At 38.9% G+C, this 24,608-nt stretch overlaps 1 protein-coding gene across 4 annotated transcripts in view; it reads right to left on the bottom strand.

The window, feature by feature from the left end:
* The window catches only part of DISC1 (DISC1 scaffold protein), a 191,135-nt gene that overhangs the window by 40,226 nt on the left and 126,301 nt on the right, over window positions 1-24,608 (bottom strand). For all 4 annotated transcript variants that reach the window (XM_077782108.1, XM_077782110.1, XM_077782111.1 and 1 more), the window contains exon 10: window positions 3,949-4,009. In XM_077782108.1, coding sequence (XP_077638234.1) covers window positions 3,949-4,009 — 61 coding nt within the window. The remainder of the gene's footprint in view (window positions 1-3,948; window positions 4,010-24,608) is intronic.

Genomic DNA, 24,608 nt, shown 5'->3' with positions numbered 1-24,608 from the left:
TTGTTATATTTATGCATTTCCCCTTTCTTGCAGGATAGCACAGAAAATAGCTCAATAAAACACCTTTGTGTAATTGTCACCAGTTATTCTTGAACAATATTATTTCCCCAAAATAATTTCATTATTCCTATCTGGGAATTAGGAAAAGCCCCTTAAAAGCCCTGGTTTTGTGATGAATGGAAGTCACAGCATAATCATTTGAGGTCTGGAGAACAGTACAATCACATTAAATTCCCTCAGCTCAAGAAATGTCATCTTTACATCAGCTGGTACAAAAAAATTGTTTCCAGCCTGAGGCAGCTATGATAAGGGATTTAGAAGTCATCACCATGTGGGCCAAGAGATATAAAGGAATGCATCACCACATATAAAGTGCCTGCTTCTCAGAATTTTGGAGCTAATGTTCTCACAGCTGTGTATGACTTAGACCAGCTGGGAAGAAGAAAGAAAAAGAATGAGTCACTAGAAGAATCTAGTATTTTGTCTAACCTGCATTTTAACACTCCAGCAGCAGAACTATTGGTAAGCAAAATAAGATCAGATCATTATCCAGCAAGGGATGGGGCTGTGAAGTCTCTTGGAAGCACGGTAGAAAACACACAGTCCTGGGGGAAGGCAGGCAAAGATGACATTTCAGTCCTACCTGTGCACTGCTAAGATACTACCAGCAGCTGGAACAGCCCTCAGCACAACTGAGGGGGGTCATGGGTTACACAAAATTACCACAGACCATCTGGCACTCCCAAGCATGCCTGTGCTGCTCCACAGACAAGAGGGAAAACCTTTTGGAAAGCCTTACTCAGCAGCCTTAGCACAGCAGTTTCCCTATAGCAGACATCAGTTTCTGTAACATGACACACAGGCACCAACAGCTCAAGATGAAATCTTTAATGGCTTTAAAGCACTCTAACTAGGATCAGTTTGTGACCCTCACCCATTTACATGACTAAAGCTCACTTGTGGTAGAACTTGGCGGTTTTTGAAAGAGTTGGATGGTTGAAGTCCACTTTATTCATGGTAATGATAAAAAGTGCTAGCAAAACCTTCACTCAGTGTATAAATAAGTGAAATAAAAAAAACCCCAAAAACCTACTTTGTGTGGCAGAACAAAGGTCCCATGAAAAGATGCTCATCTGAATTTCAATGAGCTAGAGCAATAACTGCAAACTTCTCCTGTACAATCCCTCCTAAATGGCTCAAGTGATGAGCTGAAGTTACCCACACAAAACTACTTGTACTTCAGATATTCATACAGACAGTGGTCTCTGCTGAACTCATTTTTATTATCCTCTCACCACTTTTGCACATCTCCTGTTTCCTAACAGAAGGTAAACAATGGTATTTACACTCTCAAGAGAGCAGCCAATGATTTCATGTATAAACTGAAGAATGATGTATGCTGGTGACTAGGAAAGAGATAGCCAGCAGCATTATTAGACATGCTACTTGTTCATTCTTTTATTGGAGGATACTGTCTTCAATGACTGTCAGTCTACTGTCAGAATATAACCTGTATTTTAAATCAGGAAAAAACAACATCAAGTAATCTGTGTACTTAGTGGGTGCTTCACCTTCCTTGGGGCAAAACTATCAGCTACTGAACATACTTCCATTTTTTGTCAATGCATGTTTTCCCATTTTTTTCTTTAGATACAAGATTATCAAAAGAGTAGCATTCCTAATGAAACATATTCTATTAAGCTATGTGACAATGGATGCATCATTTAGGTCACAGTGAAAAGTGTTGCATTTGTTTTAAAAACCAGCCAACCAACAAACAAAAACCACCACCCCTGCAACAGGTATTCCAGCAAATAAACTAGGCTCCCCTCCCTTCCCACCATTAAAAAAAAAAAAAAAAAGGACAAGAGGAATATATTCCAACTTTTTCTTAAGAAAATAAAAGAGAAAAGGGAAGGGGGGAGAGAAATTACTGACAAAATTGGTTTTCTGAAAATTGAATCTTCATTAAAGCTGTTTTGTTAAGAGATTTCTTCATTAACTTCCTTTTCCTTCTGTTACAAAGTGGTCAAAAATTACATTTCTAATAATTCTGCTTTACTTTGAAGCTGTATGTTAAATTGAAGGGTTCTGAATCTAGGCTGTTTCTATTCGAAACATTACCTGGCAAAATTATAGGTTTCATCTGGAGAAAAGCTTTAGAGGCTTATTTGAATTCATGCTACCCAGACTTGATTCTCTTTTGATTTCAAGAGCTTCCCCAAAAGTGCATCCATGAGCCAGATGCAAATTCTATCTCCATCTAAAATGTAATCTTAAAATTTACTCTTTAAACTTTCCTTAGAGACTCTTTCTTTAGCTTATGATATATACAAATGAGTAATCTGAGCATCTATATGAACACCAAAGAAGAGAAACTCTCTCAAGTTACTGCTGTAAGTAGGGGCAGGGTTTGGGGAAGCCTCTTGGGCTCTAGCTTGCTTTTCTATTTTATTGCCCAAGCTGTAAAGTAGGTGTATCTAATTACTTAAAGAAATTACAAAGAACCTATAAAAAACAAATATCTATAACCACCTTATTAGCATAAAAATAAAATATTTTTCAAGATATCTTGGAAAGTTCCTTCTGATAAAAACATTAAAGATTTTCTCTTTCTATTATATTAAAACAAATTTTTAGCTCTTAATTACTTGAACTATTTTTAGACTAGTACCATTTGCACATCTTGGAAAACAAGTTCAGGACTGAATCTTCACCATCTGGGACCTGCAAATTCTAAGTGATAAACCTCTGGAAGGAGAAACAAACATACGGCTTCTCTAAGTATTTACCATTTAAAGAGAAATTTACATCCTTTTGGGAGCCTGATGTGTTAATTAAATCTATACACTCTAGAAGCAGCAAAACATGTCGCTATACTTAATTTTTTAATAAAGAGTACAGTTTTCAAAAAGACAGCACACAAAGTCCTTAAGACTTGTCTTAAACTTATGGACTAAAGTATATGGAATAAAAATGTTGTTAAGAGAGGGTTAAGCAGCACACAGAAACAAAGCTTGATCTTCAGGTCTGTTTCCATCATTTTTCATTCATATTGGAATATCTTTTAACTTTATGAGTTGAGTAAAATAAGTATTTCTATATTCAAAAGTATGAGTGAGCAAAACTTAATATATAGAAACTGCTCTATCAATACAACAAAAAATAGCAAGGGCAACAATTTATTAATTACATCTGCTCAGTAATGGAAAAGGAAGTGGTGCTTATTTGGTGGATCACATTATATTAAGACAAAAACTCCAATCACGAACCATGAAAGCCTTTTTCAATACAAATATACTCATTCAGGGCAAAGTTCACTGTCTAGAAGATTCCATTACAACAGCACTGTAATATTTGCTAACGGTATTTCAAGGAGAATTCTAAAGTCAGAGGGGTCACCTAGAACCCTCTTCACACAGCAAGAGAAGGAAATAGAAACATTAACATTTGTTTAAAAGAAAAAAAGGCATAAAAATCTATAAATTCTGCATTAGGATTCAGTTCTTAAAATATCTCTATTGTCTCAGTTTGTATTTGCTCTCTGCAGTACCCCAAACTGGCATCTTTTCAAAACTGTTACATGGATTGTCATTACTTGCTAAAGATGCCCAGAACTCTGCTAAGGGATACTTTGGCCCTGCTCAGTGCTGGCTTTTTCATAGGAGAAGGGTGATTTCTCACCCAGCTGTCACATCTCCAATACTTCAGGCTAGGCCACTGCTACACCAGAGCAGCCCTTTGCACTGGAGAACACAGTGATACTTTCTTTTATGTGCACCATGGTGAATGCAGACATGAACTGAGCTCTTAACACATATGGTATTTCTTACTTTGAACTATTTTTGGTATTATTCTAATGCAAGTTCCTTAACACTTTTATGCATATCAATGCTGCATATACAAGCATTTTTAAGATTTCAAAGGTTTTCATGGTACCATCCTTACCTATGTAGTTTATCCTCCAGAATCTCCATGTACTTCTCAGCATTTTCTTTTACACTGGTCACTGCAAAATAAAGGTCAAAGTTAGGTAATGATATAGCTGTACATAACTGTACTGTAAAACTGTTCTATTTAAACCAACTCATCTCTTACCTGCCTATTTTACACATGTCAGTTAGTAATAAGAATTTCATTAATCTTTTTCACATTCAAATTGCAGTGTGGGTGTCTTCTCCCTTTTTTCTTGAAAGTCTATTGTATCTATATTATAATAATAGATCAATAACAAATGCATTAACCTCCTGGTTGGGCCAGAAAAATGTCGAGACTAACAAACAGACGGTACGTAGAAGCTTCCTCTTGACAAAATAAAAAATAAACAAAGACAACAATGACAGCTAAAAAAAATCATCCCCACAAAAAAAGAAATATTACCCATGCAGTACCCATTACTCCTTTATCTTTAGAAGTAAGCCAGCCTAACAAATGCATCAGTCCATGCACAACAGTCCTTTAAATTGCTATCAGTCTTGTATCAAACTTCTCTGATAAAACCAAAACACCATAGAATGAAAAGAAACACCACTCAAGATTGTGATGAAATTTAGGTTGGGGTTTTTTGTGGTTTGGTGTCTGGGGGGATAGTTGTGTGTAAGTTCAGAACTAAACATTGTCTGAGTCCCTACAACTTCTTCACCCAGAAGACACTCCAGAAGACTACTTACCATAACACATAACAACAAAGCTGTTCTTTTGAATGACCAGTGGCACTCCATCAATGCTAGAAAAGTAAACCTCTTCCAGAAAAATGGAGGCTTTTAGATAATAACCATTTCCACAATATGGCAACTTTTCTTCCCTCCTCCCTAACAGCTGCTTGCAAAGTCCAAGTCCAGTAGGACCATAATTCACTTGGTCTCTTTTAAAGTCTTAATTCATTGTACATCAAATATATATTTTATATGAAGAGGCATCCTATAAAGCATCACTGTTTTTATGGGAAAAACATGCCACATGGATCAGGTACCCTCTGAGTTTACCCACTCATCTCCCTCACCTTCCTTACAACATGATGGCCCCAAGCACAGCTTACACACAAGTGCTTTTCCCCTTCTGTGTTAGGTTTTTTCCCCTCACAAAGTCGAATGTCACCCACTAAAGCCTGATCTGAAAACCTGGCATTAGCCAAATCAGCTGTGCTGAAGTGTACACACACAGAGTTCACTGAGGTAATACCATTAGCAGCAAGCATCAGGGGAGTGTAACATCAACTGTCTACAGAGGTGCTGTTCACCACTCACACAGCAGTCACACATCACTGAAGCTGTCTGCAATGCAATGGCAAGTATACAACACATTTTGCAAGGTTGATTTACTTTTTCATTGTTTGTTTTATTTTGTTTTGCTTGATATACGAGTTTATTAGATTAGCAAACAAACAAACCAACCAAACAGCAAAGAAACTGAAACAATCAAAAAACACAAACCCAACACAGCCCCAGTAGTCGGGAAGCAGGATTCTGCAATATTGCATTGTACAAAGACAACTGCAATAGTTTATACATTCACAGGCCCAATTATTCATTTGAAAAGTGCTAATGGATGCTATGCAAAAGGGTTTATAAGGATTTCTGCAATGGCACTGAAGACTAAATAACTTTCCCTAGCTTGCAGCAGTTCTGTAACAACTACAGGGCTTAGTAAAAGCTCACAGTTTCCTTACCATGCTTTTATTCCTACATTTCCTGTATAACTGCAGAGCCTGCAAGACAGCAAGTCTTTCTTTAATTACACACTATAGCTTTATAAAACTGGCCACCACTTCATGCAAACTCCCTATCCATCAATCCCCAGATGTGCTGACCTGGGGCCCAGTGCATGCTTTGATAGCAAATAGCTTCAAGGTGTTCGGGTGCTGTACTTCCCCTTCTCTTGCCATTGTCACAGTGTCCTTCAACATGAGCTGTTACAACTCAGGGCCTTATTCTTTCTGATAATAAAGTCAGCAGATATTATTAATTTTTGGAGAGGGATGAGAAGAGGTGGAGAATCTGTTTCACACTCACTTTGTTTCTAACCGATATAGTGACTTCTTACGTTACATGAAAGATAAACCTTGCTTTCAATTTCTCCTGCTGCGCTTGTCACTTTTTAATTGGGTTTGATCTGATAGAGTAATTCGCACTTTCACAGTTCAGTCCTGCCCCTACATGCAATTTTACAATGCCCTTGAAGCACACAGCTTAATATATCAGCATTATTCAATGACAAAAAGTAATGGGCAAGAATACACCACTAGTCAAAAGTAGGTCAGCAAAAAGCTAACACTCATTTGGAAATCACCTCACATCACTAAACCCTACTCTCTCCCGTCAAACGTTTTAACTACATTAAAAGAAATGCAAACTTTGCTGCTGAAAGAGAAAGCTCCCCAGACTAGCTTTGCCTCCTTGCGTTCTTCTCCATGCAATTGGAAAAGCTGTGACCTGGAGATTTTGCTGGGAGGAAAACATATCTTAAAGATCTGATTAAGGTTACTTCCCTTGCAACAAACTGTAGACAGCACTGCAACAAACACTTCAGCCTTTTAGATCATCCATTGAAATAGAAGACAAGCAACAGATTAGCAGATTTTTTTTGTTCTAATTTAATGAATCTATTCACCATCACTTCAAAGTAAAAATATGCAAACAGGAAACTGTATGGGCTTTCAATCTGGCCAAGAAAGTACTAGATGACAGAGAAAGAAAAGAAATAATAATTTGTGAGATTCTTCTCTGCATGCCAAATGGTTTGTTTTTACATTTAAGTGAATGAGGTTGCCTTTTTCCAGTTCTCTGGGGATTTACATGCTTAGCTTATATTGGCCTGGAGGGGAGTTATTAAAATAAAGAAGTATAAATTCTCTATTAAAATAAATAAGTATAAATACTCGCAGAAGATCAGAACACCAGGTTATTTGCTAAGACTAAAAATAAACTTTTCTTGTGAAGTCTTAATTGAAGAAAAATGAGTCAGCATCTCTTTCCCTTATTTTATCTTAAATTTTTCTTCCTTTTTACAGCAGCAAAGTCCAGTCTTGGAATGAGCTCTGGTCAGACAAAATTGAAGAGCAGCAGTGAGCTCCTCTGATGGCCTTTTAATTGCTACATAATGTAAATCTGCCATTTTAGAAGCTGCATAAATACCTTTAAATAATTAACTTACGTAGCATTCCTCTGAAATATCTTTACATGTCATTTCTCATCTGAAAGCAGCCCCAGTGGGGTAATGCTATTTCTATTACTTACAGAGATTATTCAAGCCTGCACATGAAAGTGTGCCATTACTTTTATTCTTCAGTCTCTTAGTTTTTGGTCCTCAAAATTGAATTTAAAAAGACCTATGGACTATGAGATATGCCTTGGATTTTATGATCGATATTTTCTAAAACTTTATAAAACCTGAGTATTTGACTGGAGATACCTCAAACCCAGTGTTCATATGGATGCTCCAGATGTAAATGCTTGGCAACTCAGAAAAACAAATCTTTAAAATTGAATAAGGATCTTAAAAAATAGTAGTCAATATCACAATAGTTCTCACAGATCAGTAGTTCTTTACCAGACAAGTCATTCACAGAGTCCAAGAGATACAAAGTGTGAAGTAAAGTTCTTGCCTTCCATCCTAGAAGGAATTTTTATTTTCTTCTTCTCTTTCTTGTTGTTTTATTTATGGATAGACAGTGTGGATGAATAATGACATATAGTTTTACACAAAATTAAAGGCTGGAAGAGATGCAATAGCTCCTTCATCAACACCCAGCATAAAAGAACTGCCAGACATTACCTGCCTGCATAACAAGCCTGATACCTACAAAATTAGCCTTTCTGATCCACAAGCATAATGTTCCTTCTCAAATATTATATTAGGTAGAGTAAAATTCCCACTGACTTCAATAACATTTTTACCTGATTTAAGGACCTAGGAATAAAAATAAAAATAACTGCATAGACACACATTGATCCGAGGAGAGAATTAGGTGTGAACAAGGCTGACATGTTGCTTCTCCTGTCACTATATTATTTTAATGTAAAAATTGTTATTAATACTAAGAGAAAATGAAAGCAGAAAATTATTCTGCACAAATCATTCTGATGTTTTCTGTCATGAAAGATGTACTACATTAATGTGTGAAGTTGGGGTCTGAAAAACTGAACAATGGCTTTGATATATTTAAAGGTTCACTTGAAAAGAGTGACACTTGAGATGATATCTTAGCTGCCCAACTATATGTCAAGATGGTTTATCAAGCCCCAATAACAAGATTATGGATTACAGAGTGGTAAGCAATTTGGCACCCTGCAGACAGACAGGGGAAAACCCCAAAGAACAAGCTCTGTAAAGAACAATAGCCACTCTCCTATGCATTGTTCTCAAGGAACTCAAGTAGAAAGAACAGAAAAGGTCAGGATTAAAGGCACAAAAATAAGTGACTTATTAAAAAAGTGTAAATACTTTAAAAAGGAAAAAAAAATTCTATGCTGGTTCCCTGTCATCCAGTAATGAAGTAAATACTGAGAAACATAGCTATTATCTGTCTTTTCCAGTAACTGTGGTTTGTTCTAAGAAATGATGCACTAATCCTCTGAATAACATTGCAACATAGCACAAAATAACTGAGGAAACTACTGCCACCAGAGGTGAGGTGGCAAAAATTTGGGAGTCCAAATGGACTGACTATTCTGCAATTAGAAACACTACATAAAGGTGAACTGGAAACACAAATATCTGTACTGAAACCTAAGAAATGAAAGCCAGACATTTAAAGACACAACCCAATCTTACTTGACCAAGTAGAAAATATTCTCTGCCTAATTGGAGATTATTCCATAACTCAATCACAAGGTTTTTCCCTCCTTCTGTAAGCAGCTGGCCTGGAGAAAAGGATAATCTCCTGCCACACAAATGGCATAGCACTGGCAGGCAGCTCAGGAGCAGCAGTTCTGCTGGGACTGAGATCTGTGAATGCAGCAGGGCTGCACCATGCAGGGCTGCTAGACAGCCTCAGTACCTCTGGATGGAAAAGAGTCTGCAACAACAGCTGGGTGATTCAGTAATGTTGATCTTATCATAATCCCATCCCACAGGAGAAGAGGGGGCTTTCAGGGATCCACTGTCAAATGACACTCCGCTGCTTTCAGAGCTCTCAGAGGGATGGAGTATGTAGGATCTTGTCCATGTGAAGATTTCCATCAGCATCACTTTCCTCTCCAGTGCTAGATGGTCAACTGCTCTGATAGTATAGGGCACTACTTCTGATACATAGAAGCAAACAACTAAAGGTTCCATCTGGAGCATCACTGTCTTCTCACATTTAAATTCTTATAGGATATTTCCACTTTATACCCTCTAACTCTGGAAAACTATGGGAAGTAATAAAAATCTATGAAGAGTAATAGAGAAATACGAAAGTGGCAGAACACGGGACAGAATGGCATTTTGCCCCTAATAGTGCACTGAAACAGGAAAAGACTGAAACAGTGTGAACAACTCCCCTTCCTCAGGAAGTTCCCCTTGGAGCTGTGGATACTGTTGGATACAGCGTGTCTACTGTGCAATTTGTCCCTAACATGTTGGAACATCCTGACCAGGAGGAAGCGTAGCCTAACCTCCAGACACGCTGGGAATGGGTGGGCACGGCAAGCCCAGGAGAAACAGCTTCCTCTCTTTAGGAAATCATGTAAAGGCCAAGTTTGGCCAAGTTTTTTCAGGTCATTTGGAATGATGGCAGTATTTTACACATAGCAGAAGTAAGCAACGAAAATGCTCCTTCTACTTGTATCAAGGTTCTCAACATATTTACAGATGGCTTAATTTGTAGATCTTGGTGCAACAATGATTTTGAGCATGCAATAAGACAAGTGGCACCTTGCCTCTGATGCAAAAAATTAAAGCTAAACATAGATAGCATACAGAAGATACTCATTTTAACAGAGAAGCCATATTCTGCTCTCAAGTTAGATGTCAGGGCAGATATAAGTTATGGAAAATCTCAGAATGAACAGAAGTTTGACAAAGAAATAAAAAACAGAAAATAGATTGTACAAAGAGAAATGACAGGAGGTGCCTGCAGCTCTACCGATAACAACTGACAATTCTGTCTTTGAGCAAGGCATAAAAGGTTTGCAGAGGTGACAAGGAGCAGGGGAAAACCACCCTGCATAAAAAGGTACATTTGAGAAACAGACATTCCCAGAATCTGCCTCCTGAACCTTCTTTGTTGCATGCAGTACTTTTCATCCAAAGAGACAGGTGACCCTTCAAATTTTGTGATGATTAAATTGCCTACATTCAAGAGAATTACCATTCTTTCATATGGTTTCTGAGTTTCTTTCAAATTTCTGAAAAATCTGTCAAACCTGACACAGGGATTTCTTCCATGCTACATGTGGGAGACAGCAGGTAGAAGGAGGCAAATTAGTTTCAGTAAATAATTTACCTTTAAAAAAAACCAAACAAAAAAAACCCAAAACAGGTAAAGATTTATGCGTTGTTTTATTACACAGTATCAAAGCAAGCATACTGATTCTAAACTGAAGGGGCAGTAGGCCCAGCAACCACCAGAGCTCATAATAACATGGAAAAAGATTGGTTTTGATACTTTAAGAGACTACATAAAGAGTAAGGAAAGTCACAAAGCACATGGCACCAGACCACCCATCTGTGCAGCCCCAGGTCTGGCAGCATCCTCCTGGCCTTCCAACTTCTGTACCACATCTGTAGTAACCACAGGCTAGGTGCAGATCCCCTATCACAGGTTTGGTTACTTTTCCACAAATTATTTAAAAGCTACAAATGACTGAAGTGCACTAAATGGAGTTTTAAATTGGCTGCAGAAAGCCAGGGAGAAAACCATTCCTACTGCATGTGTTTGATACCAGATGACAACATTCTCACTTCAGGGAAATCTCTACTCAAACAAGACACTCTCTCTGCTTTACACTGCTGACATAAATAAGCCAACTTGCCCCAGAAAGGTTTTCTTCATTGCAGACAAGTTTAACTTTATTTAAAATTAGATAGGACATGGATTCATGCACAATTTCTAGCTCCAAAGTGACTGTATAGTACCACTTCTGGAAGAATGCTGGACATCTTCACCAATAATATCTAAAGAGATTGAAGGCTCCTGAAGTCTCCTATGGGAAAGTGAAGATTGAGTTTTCCTCTCCCATTCCATCACATAGACAGGACCATCCTGTTTTCCTTGCTTCTCTGCAGCCACCAGAATAATTGTTTACCCTTTGTTACACATCTTATTAACCTACTTTAGTATTGAAAGTATCATCTCTTTTCCAAAAAGTTTCCTTTCACTTTCTATTCTTATTTCTCTTGCATTCTTTACTACGCAACTGTGGAGCAATGAAGGGGAAGGCAGAGGTATCAGAGAGCAATCTGCTTATATTTTCTCCTACCCGGTTCTCCTCTCTGCCCGTTTACCACCTATTACTTCAATCCTCTGCTGACCATCTGTTCAGCCTCCCCACTCCAACAACAACAACAAAAAAATTTCCTTTTTTCCTTTCTGCTCACAAAGCAAAGCTTGAACATCAAGGAAAGCCATGTGTCCAGCTTGTCCTCTGTAGATTGTCAGCAGTCACAAGACATCATCTGGAAGTCATTACTCACCCAAACAAGGCAACCAGACTCAACATGTGCAAAGGTACCAGAAGAGTTCAAACTCGTTACTTGAATTGCCACAAGTTTTTCCTGGAAGTAAGATTTATTTTAACACTGTTAGATAAGATAAAAAGACCCAGAATGAGCCCTTTATACAGCTATCCAAGACAAACAACAGAGAACAATTAAGGCTTTATGCATGGGCTCAGCTTCATGACAATTACTGACAACAGCTAATGCCTATGTTATGAAAAGCAGGAACAGGTCAAACATTTTTGTCTGACAGACAAAATATAAAACAAGTGAAATCACAATTCAGTTTTTGGCTTAAGAGGATATTTTACAGCTAATATGGATGATCCATAGACCACGGGACATGTCACAGCCCTTCAACAACATAAAGGTTTCTAAAAGACACAGTAGCTGGTTTCAGGTGGCTGCTCTGCTGAACTTACACGTATGCTGTTTACACCTAATGCTTTAGTGCCTAAATTGAAACTAAAAAAGTATATTACATTACTAACCCACTTCAGCTTCTTAATTTAAGGTCACAAAGGAAAGATAACCAAAGATTTTTCTCAATCACTCTAACCCCTCCAGAATATATTTTTCTAAAAGGAAAAAAAAAAGCAAAATATCATGCTAGTCTTAATACTGTTGATTATTCTTTTCCTACCTCAACATGCTTGCTAGTCAGGCCATACAAATTAGCAAGAATTCAGGCACCTACAGAGAGACAGCCCTAAGTCAAAGGATAAAATATATTTTTACTTCAACAAATACAGTTAATTATTACAGAAATTGTGTTCAATTTCTTTATAGAACAAAACCACATTGCAACAGAGAAAAAAAAAATTAGAAAAATGTTATTTGCCCCCAAATGCTGCTGTAGAATCTGATTACTAAAAGAAGTTAAAGGGAGAGCAGCATACAAGCATAAGAGCTCTGAAAAGCAACACAAAAAGGGGGGAAAAGTGTTTAAAAGGCCTATTTAATCACTGACAAAGGAAAATCACAGACACCTTCATAGTAGAACAAATTACTAAGACATGAGTCCTTCAGATAATTTTAAAGAAAGCAAAGTGGAGCTTAAAGGTATATACTGAAGGTTAGAAGTAATATAAATTGCAATAGTGATGAGAAAGAATATTCAGAAATCCGAGCTACGTTTTAGCAACCTTGAAATGACATCAAATAAAGCAGGGACTTCCTGTACCAAGGCTTACAAACATTACCTGCAAATAGCACTAGCTTACATTTTTGTACTGCTGTTCCCTCCAAGGATCTAAAACAGGTTTTGAAACTTCAAAGAAACAGCAATTCCTTTTTTAAAAAATAGCTGACAGTGAGACCATGATACAGAGACGCAGTGTCCCACATACACAGAAGTTTTCAGAAACTCTTTGTAAACTATTTGACCACTGTTGGCTATACCAGTCATCCTTTCTGCAATGCAATTACAAACAAGAAAAAATGTGAAGCTGCTCAGCAGAGAGGTTGAGCAGAGCCTGTTCTGCAGCCATTTCAGGGACAAGAGAGCTTTAATATATTACTTTCCTTAATCCCTAATAATCTTTGCCCTAGCTGCTTCCTCCTGACATAATGCAACCTGCACATAATGGCATATGAGTTTCATTAAATGCACAAGTAATATTTGGCTATGTCTGACACATCAATGTAAACATGATGCTTTTGACCATGAACATGCAGTGATGCCTTAAAAGCCCCTCTGCTCCTTACACACAAAGCTGGGGCAGAGATTTACACAATGTAAGTGGGAGAATTACTGCAGCTGAGCAAAACAGATGTACCTACAAGAACATACGTGCTTTAAGTGCTTCTACTAATCCTGAGCACCCAAAGGGCAGAGGCACAGATGCAAGGGCACACTGTTGAGTGGACAGATGTTTTCTGAACTGCTTTCAAGACAGGATCATTAATTTAATTGGTTGACTTCAAAATGTTGTTTACACTGTAAATTCTTTGCTAGTTTTCTTATTAACTTCCTAGTGCAAAACTCTACTGCAGTAGAGCTCTTGCAAACAGCTTTAATATCTCTAAGCTAAGGTGGTCACAGCGAAGGCATAAGATTTCACATAGGGTGATAAAGTGCACTTTATAAATTAGCTGTTTACACTGCATAATAAAAAAGGGATTCCAATGATGTTCCAATGGAAGACAAACTCCATCACATTTCACATTACCATGTAATCTTCACTGATGCTACCCTCTCTTTCTTATCTTTTCTCCCTTGACACCCTCTTTTGTTTACCAGAGCCAGGTATAAATCTACATCTTCTCCTTATCTAGATAAACTATAAAATATTTCAGCTCCCTGTAGCCTTTTGTCTTTGTTTATTAAGACAGAATTCATATTTAGCTTAGAAAGATGATGAAAAAAGTAGCCTTATTACTATTCAAAATCTCTTTCTAGATTGAAGCAGACAGTTTCAGCATCAATAGAACACATTTTGTTTGAATTAAACCCTAAGTCCTCTGCTTCTGTAATGCCCATAAAGGAAAGAAATTAAAGGTCTTGCCCTTCATATTGAGTCTCAGCATTGCTATATTGTAAGTAGGATGAGTGAACTCATTCTTCAAAGCAGCAGAATGCTTTAATGCAGTGGCCTTTAAAAAAAATTCCCTGAAAATAGCAATTTCTGTTGAAATTGACACTTTCTTGACTTTTGACTATGATTTTTTTCTCATACACTTTATTTGCCATATAACCCAAGCTGTCTTCCTCTCTGACTCCTAAGTCTATGCTGTTCATGTCATTTTATCCTCCTTTCTTCTTTTCAGTTTCTACTCTGCCTTTCAAATTCCTCTTTTTCAGCTTTTGTCAGCTTTGCTCTTTCACTTAAGCTGTAAATCATTCAATACCACAGGGATTTTACTTCTGGTTTTGCTCTCTGTACCAAACTTGCCGTATTTAAGCCACTTCCAGAAAAGAAAACTTTTAAGTACAAGCTAGTAAGGATTCCTGAGACAGCAGCTTGTGGACACTTTACTGGTCATTCTGGTGATGTTGAAACAGCTTCCCAATAGCTGATGTAGACTCTTCTATAATAGATTAATTGAACATTTTCTAATACTAAATGTTCTTTAGGTATGGTTTCATATGCTTAGAAGATGTAATCTTCATTACCTAAATATTTTTCAAGTATCACCTTGAAAAGGAAAATTTTAATTTCCTGCATTTTGAAGACATGGGGCAGAAATCCAACTCTAGCAAAAATCAAGGTCCATATATTCAGAATATCCCAAAATCTGCAGCAAGAACAGCATTATTAGGCTATTGCTCTTCCAAAATGTCCAATGTTAGGATTAGAATTATGCTTCCTCTCTTAACCTCACTACGGTGCAAGAGCAGCAGTAACTTCTTCTGGACGCTCTTAAGACAAACTAATTAGCTCTACAGACAATACCTATCCATTTCTCACCACTTCTTCATGGAAAAGGTGGACAGGCAGACGGAATTCTCCACTGGCTAGACCACAACAAACCTGGGCTATGACACCTAAGGTATGAAATTTTCTGTGAGTCTCAAAGCCTAAAAATAGAGAAGATGACTCAGGTTTCCTGATCAGGTATCCAGTCTAATTATTGGACAGTTAATAGCTTAAGAGAGACAGTCTGCCCAGAAACCACTGGAGAAAAGAGAAGTGGAGGGAGTCAAACAGGGAAAAAAAGTAATGATGAAAAGCAGGTTGAAAGGTGCTGCTGAAGAATTGAGTCCAAGAGAAACTCCACTGGTCTGCAGGAGATTAGCAGGTTACAGCCAGCTTTCTAGGGCACTCTGTTCAAGTGTGAGTAGAGCCAAGTGGTACAGTTCACCACATTAGAGAATAATTTTTAAATTAATCTGCTGCCTCTTTGCCTGGCTGACTGACTAATATGTCAGTTTTTTCCATCGTCTTCCCTCACAATTCAATTTTAAATCCTGGGACAAACTGCCCACCATCTATAGAAGTGGACTTGTACCAGCCTGTATGTTTAGGCAAAGCTGAGGAACATTCAACATTTTCCCAACTTTAAGGTCCCCTATAGATTTTGTTTCTAACACCAGGTCAGGTAGTAGAAATGAGAAATGCTCATACAGCAAATGCTTCCACAGTGTTGGATTGCAAGAGGCTTTTTCAAAGCGCTGTTTGTGCATTTTAGCCGTGAAACTTCCAGGGCTATCAGCAGGAGTCATACAGCTAAATCCCCAAGCAACACTTCTGGAAGATGACTTATATTTAAAGGAGGATTAGAAGAAAATACTTCTTAAGCCATTTTCCATGTAACACTATCAGTCTAAAATTTGGAGAAATACAGAATCATTTGGGGGAAATACATTATTCACTGGGTATCAATTTTTCCATCCAATTAGGCTGGGTGGCTATGCCGAGTATTTAACACACACCCTTGCTTCCCCTTTTCTTACCATAGAGTGCATATATTAAACACAAGTTAAGACTTCTGGGTTTTCAACTTTGTTGATTTTACATTCCCTCTGGGATTTAAAGTACTACTTTGTTTAATTATTTTTCCTCTACTCATCCACAGTATTGAATGACAGTAATAATGAACTCAGAATCATTGTACAAATCCCAGTAGGAACCATTCACAGTTTGCTAATAGGACATTATATTTGCATTACCAAGTTCAGTTCAAAGCACGTTGTGTAAATTAGCTCTGAGGGTTACTACCATGAATCTAAAACCAGAACATCAGGTCAATTAGCACAGCTCCAAAGTACAATATTTTGGGTGAAAACATAAGGGGTATGATTAAAATTCTAGGAAATCCTCTTTTCGGCTAAGTACTTCTGAAAAGATGTCTACTTTCACTTCTGGGAGAAACCAGAATGCCTCAGCTCACAGCAGTGTAGCCTGATGCCAGTGACCCTGATGCCTGATAAGCACTGTCCTAAAGAGGGGGCAAAATTAACTCCCAGGAGGTGTGGAAACCCTCAGAACCCCAGAGAGATACTTCCTTTCCCATCCAAATCAAAAGAACAGGTGAGTATGGGAAAGACGTGGAGGATGTGTGAATTTAACATAGAATATATTGCTTACATAAAAACGCAACTAATTCACAAAGATGCTTAGTTTCCTCCATAAAAACAAACCCAGCATGTAACAACCCACAGACAGAGACTAAAAAAATCACAGTTTTATAATGCTGAAAGAAGGCCCACAACAAATTAAGGCAAGGCATTCCCAGTAACAAATACTGTAGGACTATTTACTTTTAGGGCAGACAAACATACATGTATACATACACAGACTAATATGGAAGCAGTTAATGAACTTAATGAACTTTAGAGCCCACAAAGCATCTTTGGACAAAGTGCTGGAACAGAAGCACAAAGACATGACAGGAAAAGAGGTATCCTAATGAAGCTCTACCTCAGAACTGCAACTCCAATGAAGCCAGAAGGTGTCACCTAAAAAACAAATGGAAGGGCCAATGGATATTATTCTGGTCAAATCTGTCAATTGGTCTAGATCCTACAGTCAGTTCAGGTCAGTCTTATCAAGCCATCAAGTCAGCACAGTATGTACCTCTGCCTGGTTATACCTCTGCCTGGCCAAAGATGATCTCAAAATTCATTCCTTGGAACATTTTGCAGTTAGGCTTCTAAAATTTTACTGTAGCTGCCTTGAAAGGCTGCTTACTCTGTAAATGCTAAAACACAACACATCATTATTCTCTGCAGAAAGATACTTGAAATAACAGTTAGGCAACTTCAAAATTATTTTACCTTAAAACAAATTATGGGACTTCAGAATACGTTACAGAAATCATTCAATGGACAGGCTTTATAGTCAACAGTACAAAAATGATCATTCCTCACACATGGGATATTTAATCATTAATATTTATAATTCTTTAGTTCCCTAGGCTGCAGCCTAATGGATCTATAGGGGCTGAACCAAGCAAAGCTCTCACAAGGCCTGAAAGAAATTACTGTGATATATAAAGGACCAGATAGAAAGGGATAAAAAAAGATACTGTAAAACAAATTTGGATGTTTTGATTCGAGTACCTCTGCAAAATACTTTCAGGTCCATGTGCATGACCAGCTAAATAGCTGTAACCTCCTGGTGGAAGTGGTGAGAATGAAAGGATTTGTCTAAGTGAGAAAACAGGACACAAATACATAACAGATTCCACATGCAAACTGATGTGTGAAACAGAAAATGGGTTTTTAGTGAATTATAAATAGCTGGCAAGGACTGAATACTCAGCTGGGCGAAAAATGCTTTATATGGAAGACAGTAACACATGAAAGATCAGATAGCATACATAAACTGAAATAAAATGAATATGTTGTCAGAATACAAATAAACAAAAGTCGTATTTTGGAAAGTAAGCACTATAAGATGCTTACTTATTGTGTGACAACTCAGCAACAAAAAGAGATGAGCTAGAGTGCCCAGAAAAGTGAAAGATATTTGGTATAATAAGTGCTTCTGAAGCTAGGTAGAGTAACACAAATCAATTGACTGCTTATTGTATACCTACTCAGTAGCACAGGAAAGCTTACATTAGCCTTAGGAGCCTTAGATTACAAACACAAATGAATTTGCAGAGGCAGTGAAGGAATATGTTACTGCAAGATTCAATAGGATCTACTATGAAAAAAAAATTCTCTCTTCTAAAGGACTATTCAGCTGAATTTGAATTCCCCAATTTTTTTCAAATCAGCTTATGAGCTGTTTTCTTTCCTTATTTCAATTACAACTGTTCTTTTCAATTTGCTCTTTTCTATTGGAGTCTTCAAAGCTGATGTTTCTTCCACCACTTTTTATAACCATTAAAGAGGTAGAGAAACTCTCAAATATTTTGTCCTGAATATTAATAATATTTTTCTGTCATTTTGCCTTTCTATACCCACACTGAAATATCAATTACCTGTTTCCTTTTAACATACACAGATGCACAAATGTACCTGAATTTGTATCAGACTTCTCGGTGCATCCACAAAGGATCAGGGCAAACAAGAGTGGGGGAATAAAGTTTATCTCTGCTTCCTCTGTGTTTAACATGATTCTGTCAGTCTATTATCTCCCTAATGAGTGGTGCAACTCTTATTCTTAATTGTGCATTATTCCCATTTTCAGCATTTTTAAAATTAAATTATCTAAAGAGAAAAGATGGCCAAAGGTGAATCATACCCTAAGAAAAACGCATTTGAGTAGCAGCAATTAAATACTCACTTTCCAAGAAGTTGTGAGGCACAATTGCTTAATAATGATTCCTTTCAAATGAACCCAGAGAAACGCAGATTTTTAATAACTTCATTCTCCTTAGTCTTCCCCAGAAGATATTTGAACAGGGCACAAGACTGCAATCAGCATCAGGAAGCAAGTATTGCTTCACTAAGGCAAAATGGAGCATGTCAGCATAGGAAAATACACATGCCTACTTTGATTTCTGGCATTGCATCTTTGGTGAAAATATATTTTTTCTGGGCAGTTCCGTAACATTTGGATAGTTACAGCTCTTTGGGAAGCATTAACATATTTAAGTTTTCATAATTATTATTTAAAAGAGTTTTGAGCACTTGTTCTCCCACCAAATCTGTAAGAGGTATTGGCCAGCTGCACTGCTCAAATTGACAACAGGGGACCAGGTGTGGTCATTTCACAGGACTCTGACACACAACTCCTGCCACATAAGGTTGTCACCTCTTCCTCCTGGGCTTCTTCACAATTTACTAAAATCCATTCTCTGTGTTTTAAGGAGCTCACCTCAACTTTTTCTGTCATGCCTTCCTTGAAAAACAGGAATCTCTGGTTCATGGAGTTTCTGGACCAGAAACACACTGGAGGCCAGAAGAGAGGGAACAGTGCCGCCTCCTGCCCCACCACCCCAAGCTCATGGGCCATGCCAGCCTTTGCTGCAGCCATCAGGCACGTAATGGCTTGCCAGGTTTATCAGGATTCTGAGGTATTGGTGATTCCGAGATTGTAGAAAGTCTCTTTCTGCCCCATTGCCAAAGAAGCCATAATTAGTCTGTGCTGGTTTCAAGGTTGTTTATTCTTGCTTATCTCTAACATGTTCTGCTGCCCTGCCGCAGCTCTGTCCTGCAGGGCAGCGTGTGGGGCTCGGCCCTCAGTGGGATGTTACAAACATTATATACCAGAAACTACCTGCGCTGTATTTACAGTAATGTGCTGATATCTATCACCTACGTTGAACAGTGTGTCCCCAGCCTAAACCAACAGAAAAATGCCAACACTACAGTGAAACATGGAGGGCATGAAGAAGGAGAAAAAGGACAAGACACACCAAATTTTCTCCATCTTGTCCCCTTTGGACCCCTTATCTAGAATCCTAAAATTTTACTTCTGCACCCATGCCACACTTAATTATTACTTATATCAAACACTCAGAGCTTGTAATTCATCCTGTAAGATTGAAAACTCTTTTCCATGGATAGAGATCACAGACAGTGTCTCTGGAGGCTCTGTACAGGGGGGTTCCTGACCCCCTGCCAGGGTCCCAGGCCTTCCAGGACAGCCAGAGGGAAGCCCTGGACTCCCACACAGGTTCAGATGGCACAAGAGACCTGCCAAGCTTGCACAGTGCAAGGAGGGATGGGGAGACACACAAAATGAAGGCGAATGAAAAGAAACCCTTGTGTCATAGCTTCTGTCACCCTGACATAAAAATCACCATGTAGTCTAGTAAGAATCACCTTTGATTAACCTTTTTATCTTCCGCCCTCCTTAGTTAAGGAATTAGCAACAAAAGCATTAAATGGCACTGGATTTCCTCTATTTGATTTGGACTGTCTTAAGACTTCACCAGTTCTGACAGGTGTTAGCATAATCTGTTTTCTACTGGGCATGGGCAAGACCACAGAGAAAAACCACATCCCACTTGTAACAAAAATAAAAGTAATTATCCCACTTTGCCAATTATTTGAAGAATATTTGTTCTTTTTCCTAAACTGCCCAAGAAAGAGACTCTGCAGCTTCACTATTTACCTATAGTGCTTCTTGTTTTTATAGTGATTTCTAGGAAAACAATGCTACTCTCAAGTACATTTTTGTGATGGATTTTAATTTTCCCTGAGGGTAATTTCATTCTTAGAAATGACACAATAATGCAAATGTTCTTTAGACAGAGAAAAAATATACAGGCATCCTAATAAGCTATAAATCATTTCCACAAGCTTCTGCTGTCTTTTTAAGACTTAAATTATCTTTGTTGCTGTGGAATGGGTAATCATAGCATTCCAGATGTGGATGAAGGAACCAGATGGACAACAGAGAAAATAAAATCCTTCACTGTCCAAAAAAGTCTATTTCAGGAAAAAACTTCTTACAAAAAGCACAGAGGCAACAATGTACTTGGGGTACCTCGATGGGAATTCTAGCTGATAGGAACCATTTCAAATCAAGCAGCTTCAGACCAAAGTGACAGCTTGTATGGCTGAACTGTATTTAAGGGCAAATCTCTGCCTATCGTATGTGTACTTTGTTCACTGCAATGACTGAAATGAAATGAGGATTCTCACTTTTTCCTAAAACACTGAGAGGATTAAATGACCTCTGGACTTGCCAGGATAGTTAATAGAACACCCCTTTGGGAATTATCTTTTGGCAAAAGGAGAGCAGCTGACAGGCTACCTGGGCTTCTGCCCAAGATCAGACATTCTGTACCTGCAGATGAGAGCTGCGTGCAGCCTCCTCCATGAGGAAGCAGCGTGGGTCCCTCGGAGGTCACTGCTGGGGCTGACACTGCTCAGCACTTCTGCCAGCAGTCTTGGGATGGAGTGCCCCCTCAGCAAGTTCACTGAAGACACCAAGCACTAGAGGGGAGGGATGGCGTCCAGAGGGACCTGGGCAGGCTGGAGAGGTGGGCCCATGCAAACCTATGAGGTCCAGCCAAGCATAGTTCAAGGCCCCACATGTGGGTTGAGGCAATCCCAGGCACACCTAAAGGCTGGGCAGAGAAGGAACCGAGAGCAGCCCTTCTAGCAAAGATTTTGGGGTGATGGTTGGCGAACAATTCAACATGAGCTGGCAATGTGTGCTCACAGCCCAGAAAACTAAGGAAATCCTTGTCTTCATCCGAAGGAACGTGGCAAGAATGTCAAGGGGGGTGATCCTGTCACTCTACTCTCACAAGTGTAGAACAGAGTGACAGGATCACTCTATTACCTGGAGAACACTCTACCCCCACCTGGAGTCCTGCATCCAGCACTGGTGTCCCCAGCGTAAGAAGGACATGGAACTGTTGGAGCAAGTCCAAAGGAGACCACAATATTGCTAAGTGGACTGGAGCACCTCCCCTATGAACACAAGCTGAGAGAGTTTTGTCTCTTCAGCCTGGAGAAGGTTGTACAGAGACATCATTGCAACCTTCCAGTATCCAAAGGAGGATACAGGGAAGCCAGAGAGGAACTTTTTGTCAGGAATGCAGTGATAGAACAAGGGAGAATGGATACAAACTGAAAGAGGGTAGGTTTAGATTAGATATTAGGAGAAAGTTCTTTAATGTGAAGGTGTTAATACAGTGGAACAGGTTGCCCAGAGATGTTGTGGATGCCCCAACCCTGGCAGTGTTCAAGGCCAGGCTGGGTAAGGCCTTGAGCAGCCTGGTCTAGTGGGAGGTGTCCCTGCCTAACCCAGGGAGGCTTGGGACTGCATGATCTTTAAAGTCCCTTCCAACCCTTAACATTCTACAGTTCTATAAACCACTCATCACCCTGTCTTTAAATAGTACCATTTGCTGATGGATCCCAAAATCTAAGTGATGCTCTTCACAGAGAGAGGAACTGTTTCACCATTTCAGTTACATGAACGGAGACTCAGAAAGACATGGGTACTGTGTCAACATCAGCTGAGAGTACAGGGATCAGAGACAGGACCTGAATCTAAGTGCTCAATTTGTTGCTCCAAACTGCACACTGCTTCAACAGACCCACAGCCTAAGACTATTAAACACAACCAAAGTTAAGGCTATTTCTAAAAGCATTATCAAGGTGAAAGCAAGTCCCATCCTCATCTGGGAAAGAGGATACACTGCATACTGCCAATACATGTTTCACCACAGGTGATGGGCTGGATCATTTTATCACCTGAAGGACCAGAATGCTTCAAAAGTTCACTGGGGATATCACTGCTATCAGAAATAGCCAGGGATAGCTCAGGGAAATTGCTTTCCAGCCTCCCGCACTGGGATGCCCCACTCCTCACACCAAAGCTGGGACATGCCAACAGCTCGTGGAGGACAAGGCACCCCAGGGGAGAGATTTTATGACTTATAGTGATTGACAATGCCTATCAAGGGAGCCCTCAAACTCTCCTCAAAGGGAGACTGCAACTTGCAAAAGTCAAAGCAAATAATTAATCAGTTGGTACATACCACAGAAACAAACTCTAACTCCTTTCATCCTCTCAGCAAGGCTCTTTTTTTCACCTTCTTTTTTCCTCTTTTTTTTCCTACTTCCATTTACCCTTCTTCAAAAAGATTATCAACAAAGGTATTTCATCTGTCTGCAGGCACAGCTTCAGTATCTGCACCATCTGCCTCTGTTGCTATAGAGTCAGTGTCAGCATGCAGCCTAACCCCCAAACCACATGCAGAACATTTGCAGCTTAGGTGGGCAGGCGGGGAAGGCAGCCTTTGGGAAAGTGGACATATTGAGGCAAAGCATAAGCAGAGGAACTGCTGCAGGGAGAGGGGTTAGAGGGTACCAGAGTACTTCATTCTGAATCCAGTAGGTTCAAAGGATGGGAAGAGAGTGGGGAAGACAGTCAAACAGAAATAGGAAGATCCCCTGCCACAAAATAATTTCCCTCTGTTCGACATGAGCATTTAGCTCTCTGCATCTTTGGAAGACTGGCTGATAAAAGTGATGTCAGCAAAGCCCCGTTTAGCTGCATTACTTAATATGCTTCCAGCTCAGCACTGCCATCCCCTCACAGACTGAAATGGCCAGCACACACAAAGATCGACCTCAGTGTGAACAGCTGTCTCTAGTGCTGCATCAACACAACCCATCACAGGCAAGCTACTTGCCACAGGGCATAACAGGGAACACCCAGTCCAAGCACAAGTCAAATGGTATTTCAACGACTTTTATAAGCTTTTGTTCTATTGTTACCATTTTTTCATATTTTCTTTTATAATTTTGATTAAAAAAAATTCTGCCTACAAGCCAAATGCTTTCAGACTTTCTATTAAAAACACAAAAAAATATTAAGATATCCCTCAAAATTCCCCTTGAAAAACTTACCTCTGTCCTGAGCAGCTTCAGCTAAATTGAAATATTTATACGGGAAGCAGAAGAATGAAAAGAAAACCAGAACATCCTCAAAAAACAACGCAACACAAAACACAAGGAGCAGGAAGGAGCCACATTAGCAGAAACATCTTCACAACTGACATCTTCAAACTACCAAAATATTTCAAAAACCCACAAACCAAGCTTGATATACAAGATCCAAGCATTTCTGTGTCATCTAAGTGGGATATTCCTCATAAGAGACAGAAAGTGCCCTCCTGCCAGAGAAAACATGTGAACTGGAGAAATTAAAAAACAAAACAAAACAAAAAACCAAAAAAGAAATAAATATAAAAACACAAAACCAAAACAAACAAAAAAACTGAACCACTTATCCCATTACTCACCCTAATGCCCTAATGTTCACTTTAAGTAAGTTCAGGTACTAATTCTCTCATTGACAGCTTTGTATGCTTTTTCATGGTCATCTCCTCAACATCTCCACTGCTGAGCCAGCACCTCTCAGTAGTTCCAGCTCTTGGGGAACAAACCCACAACTTTGAGACCTTCCTTTAATTGCTCTTCCAGAGCAATTAAACTTTTTATCTAACAATAATGGATTTTGAGTTCAACCACCCACAGCATTCAGTGATGTTACTAAAACTCTGCCTCAAAACAGCCCCAAACCATCAACATATTGCATAAAAAATAATGATAACTGAAGACAGCATAATTTTAAACTGTATAAAGGAGCAAGGAGTAAAAC

Source organism: Lonchura striata, chromosome 3 (genome assembly GCF_046129695.1).
Source record: "Lonchura striata isolate bLonStr1 chromosome 3, bLonStr1.mat, whole genome shotgun sequence".
In the NCBI taxonomy this organism is placed as follows: Eukaryota; Metazoa; Chordata; class Aves; order Passeriformes; family Estrildidae; genus Lonchura; species Lonchura striata.
Note: the sequence above shows the minus strand (reverse complement) of the source record. Positions and strands in the feature narration are given on the sequence as shown.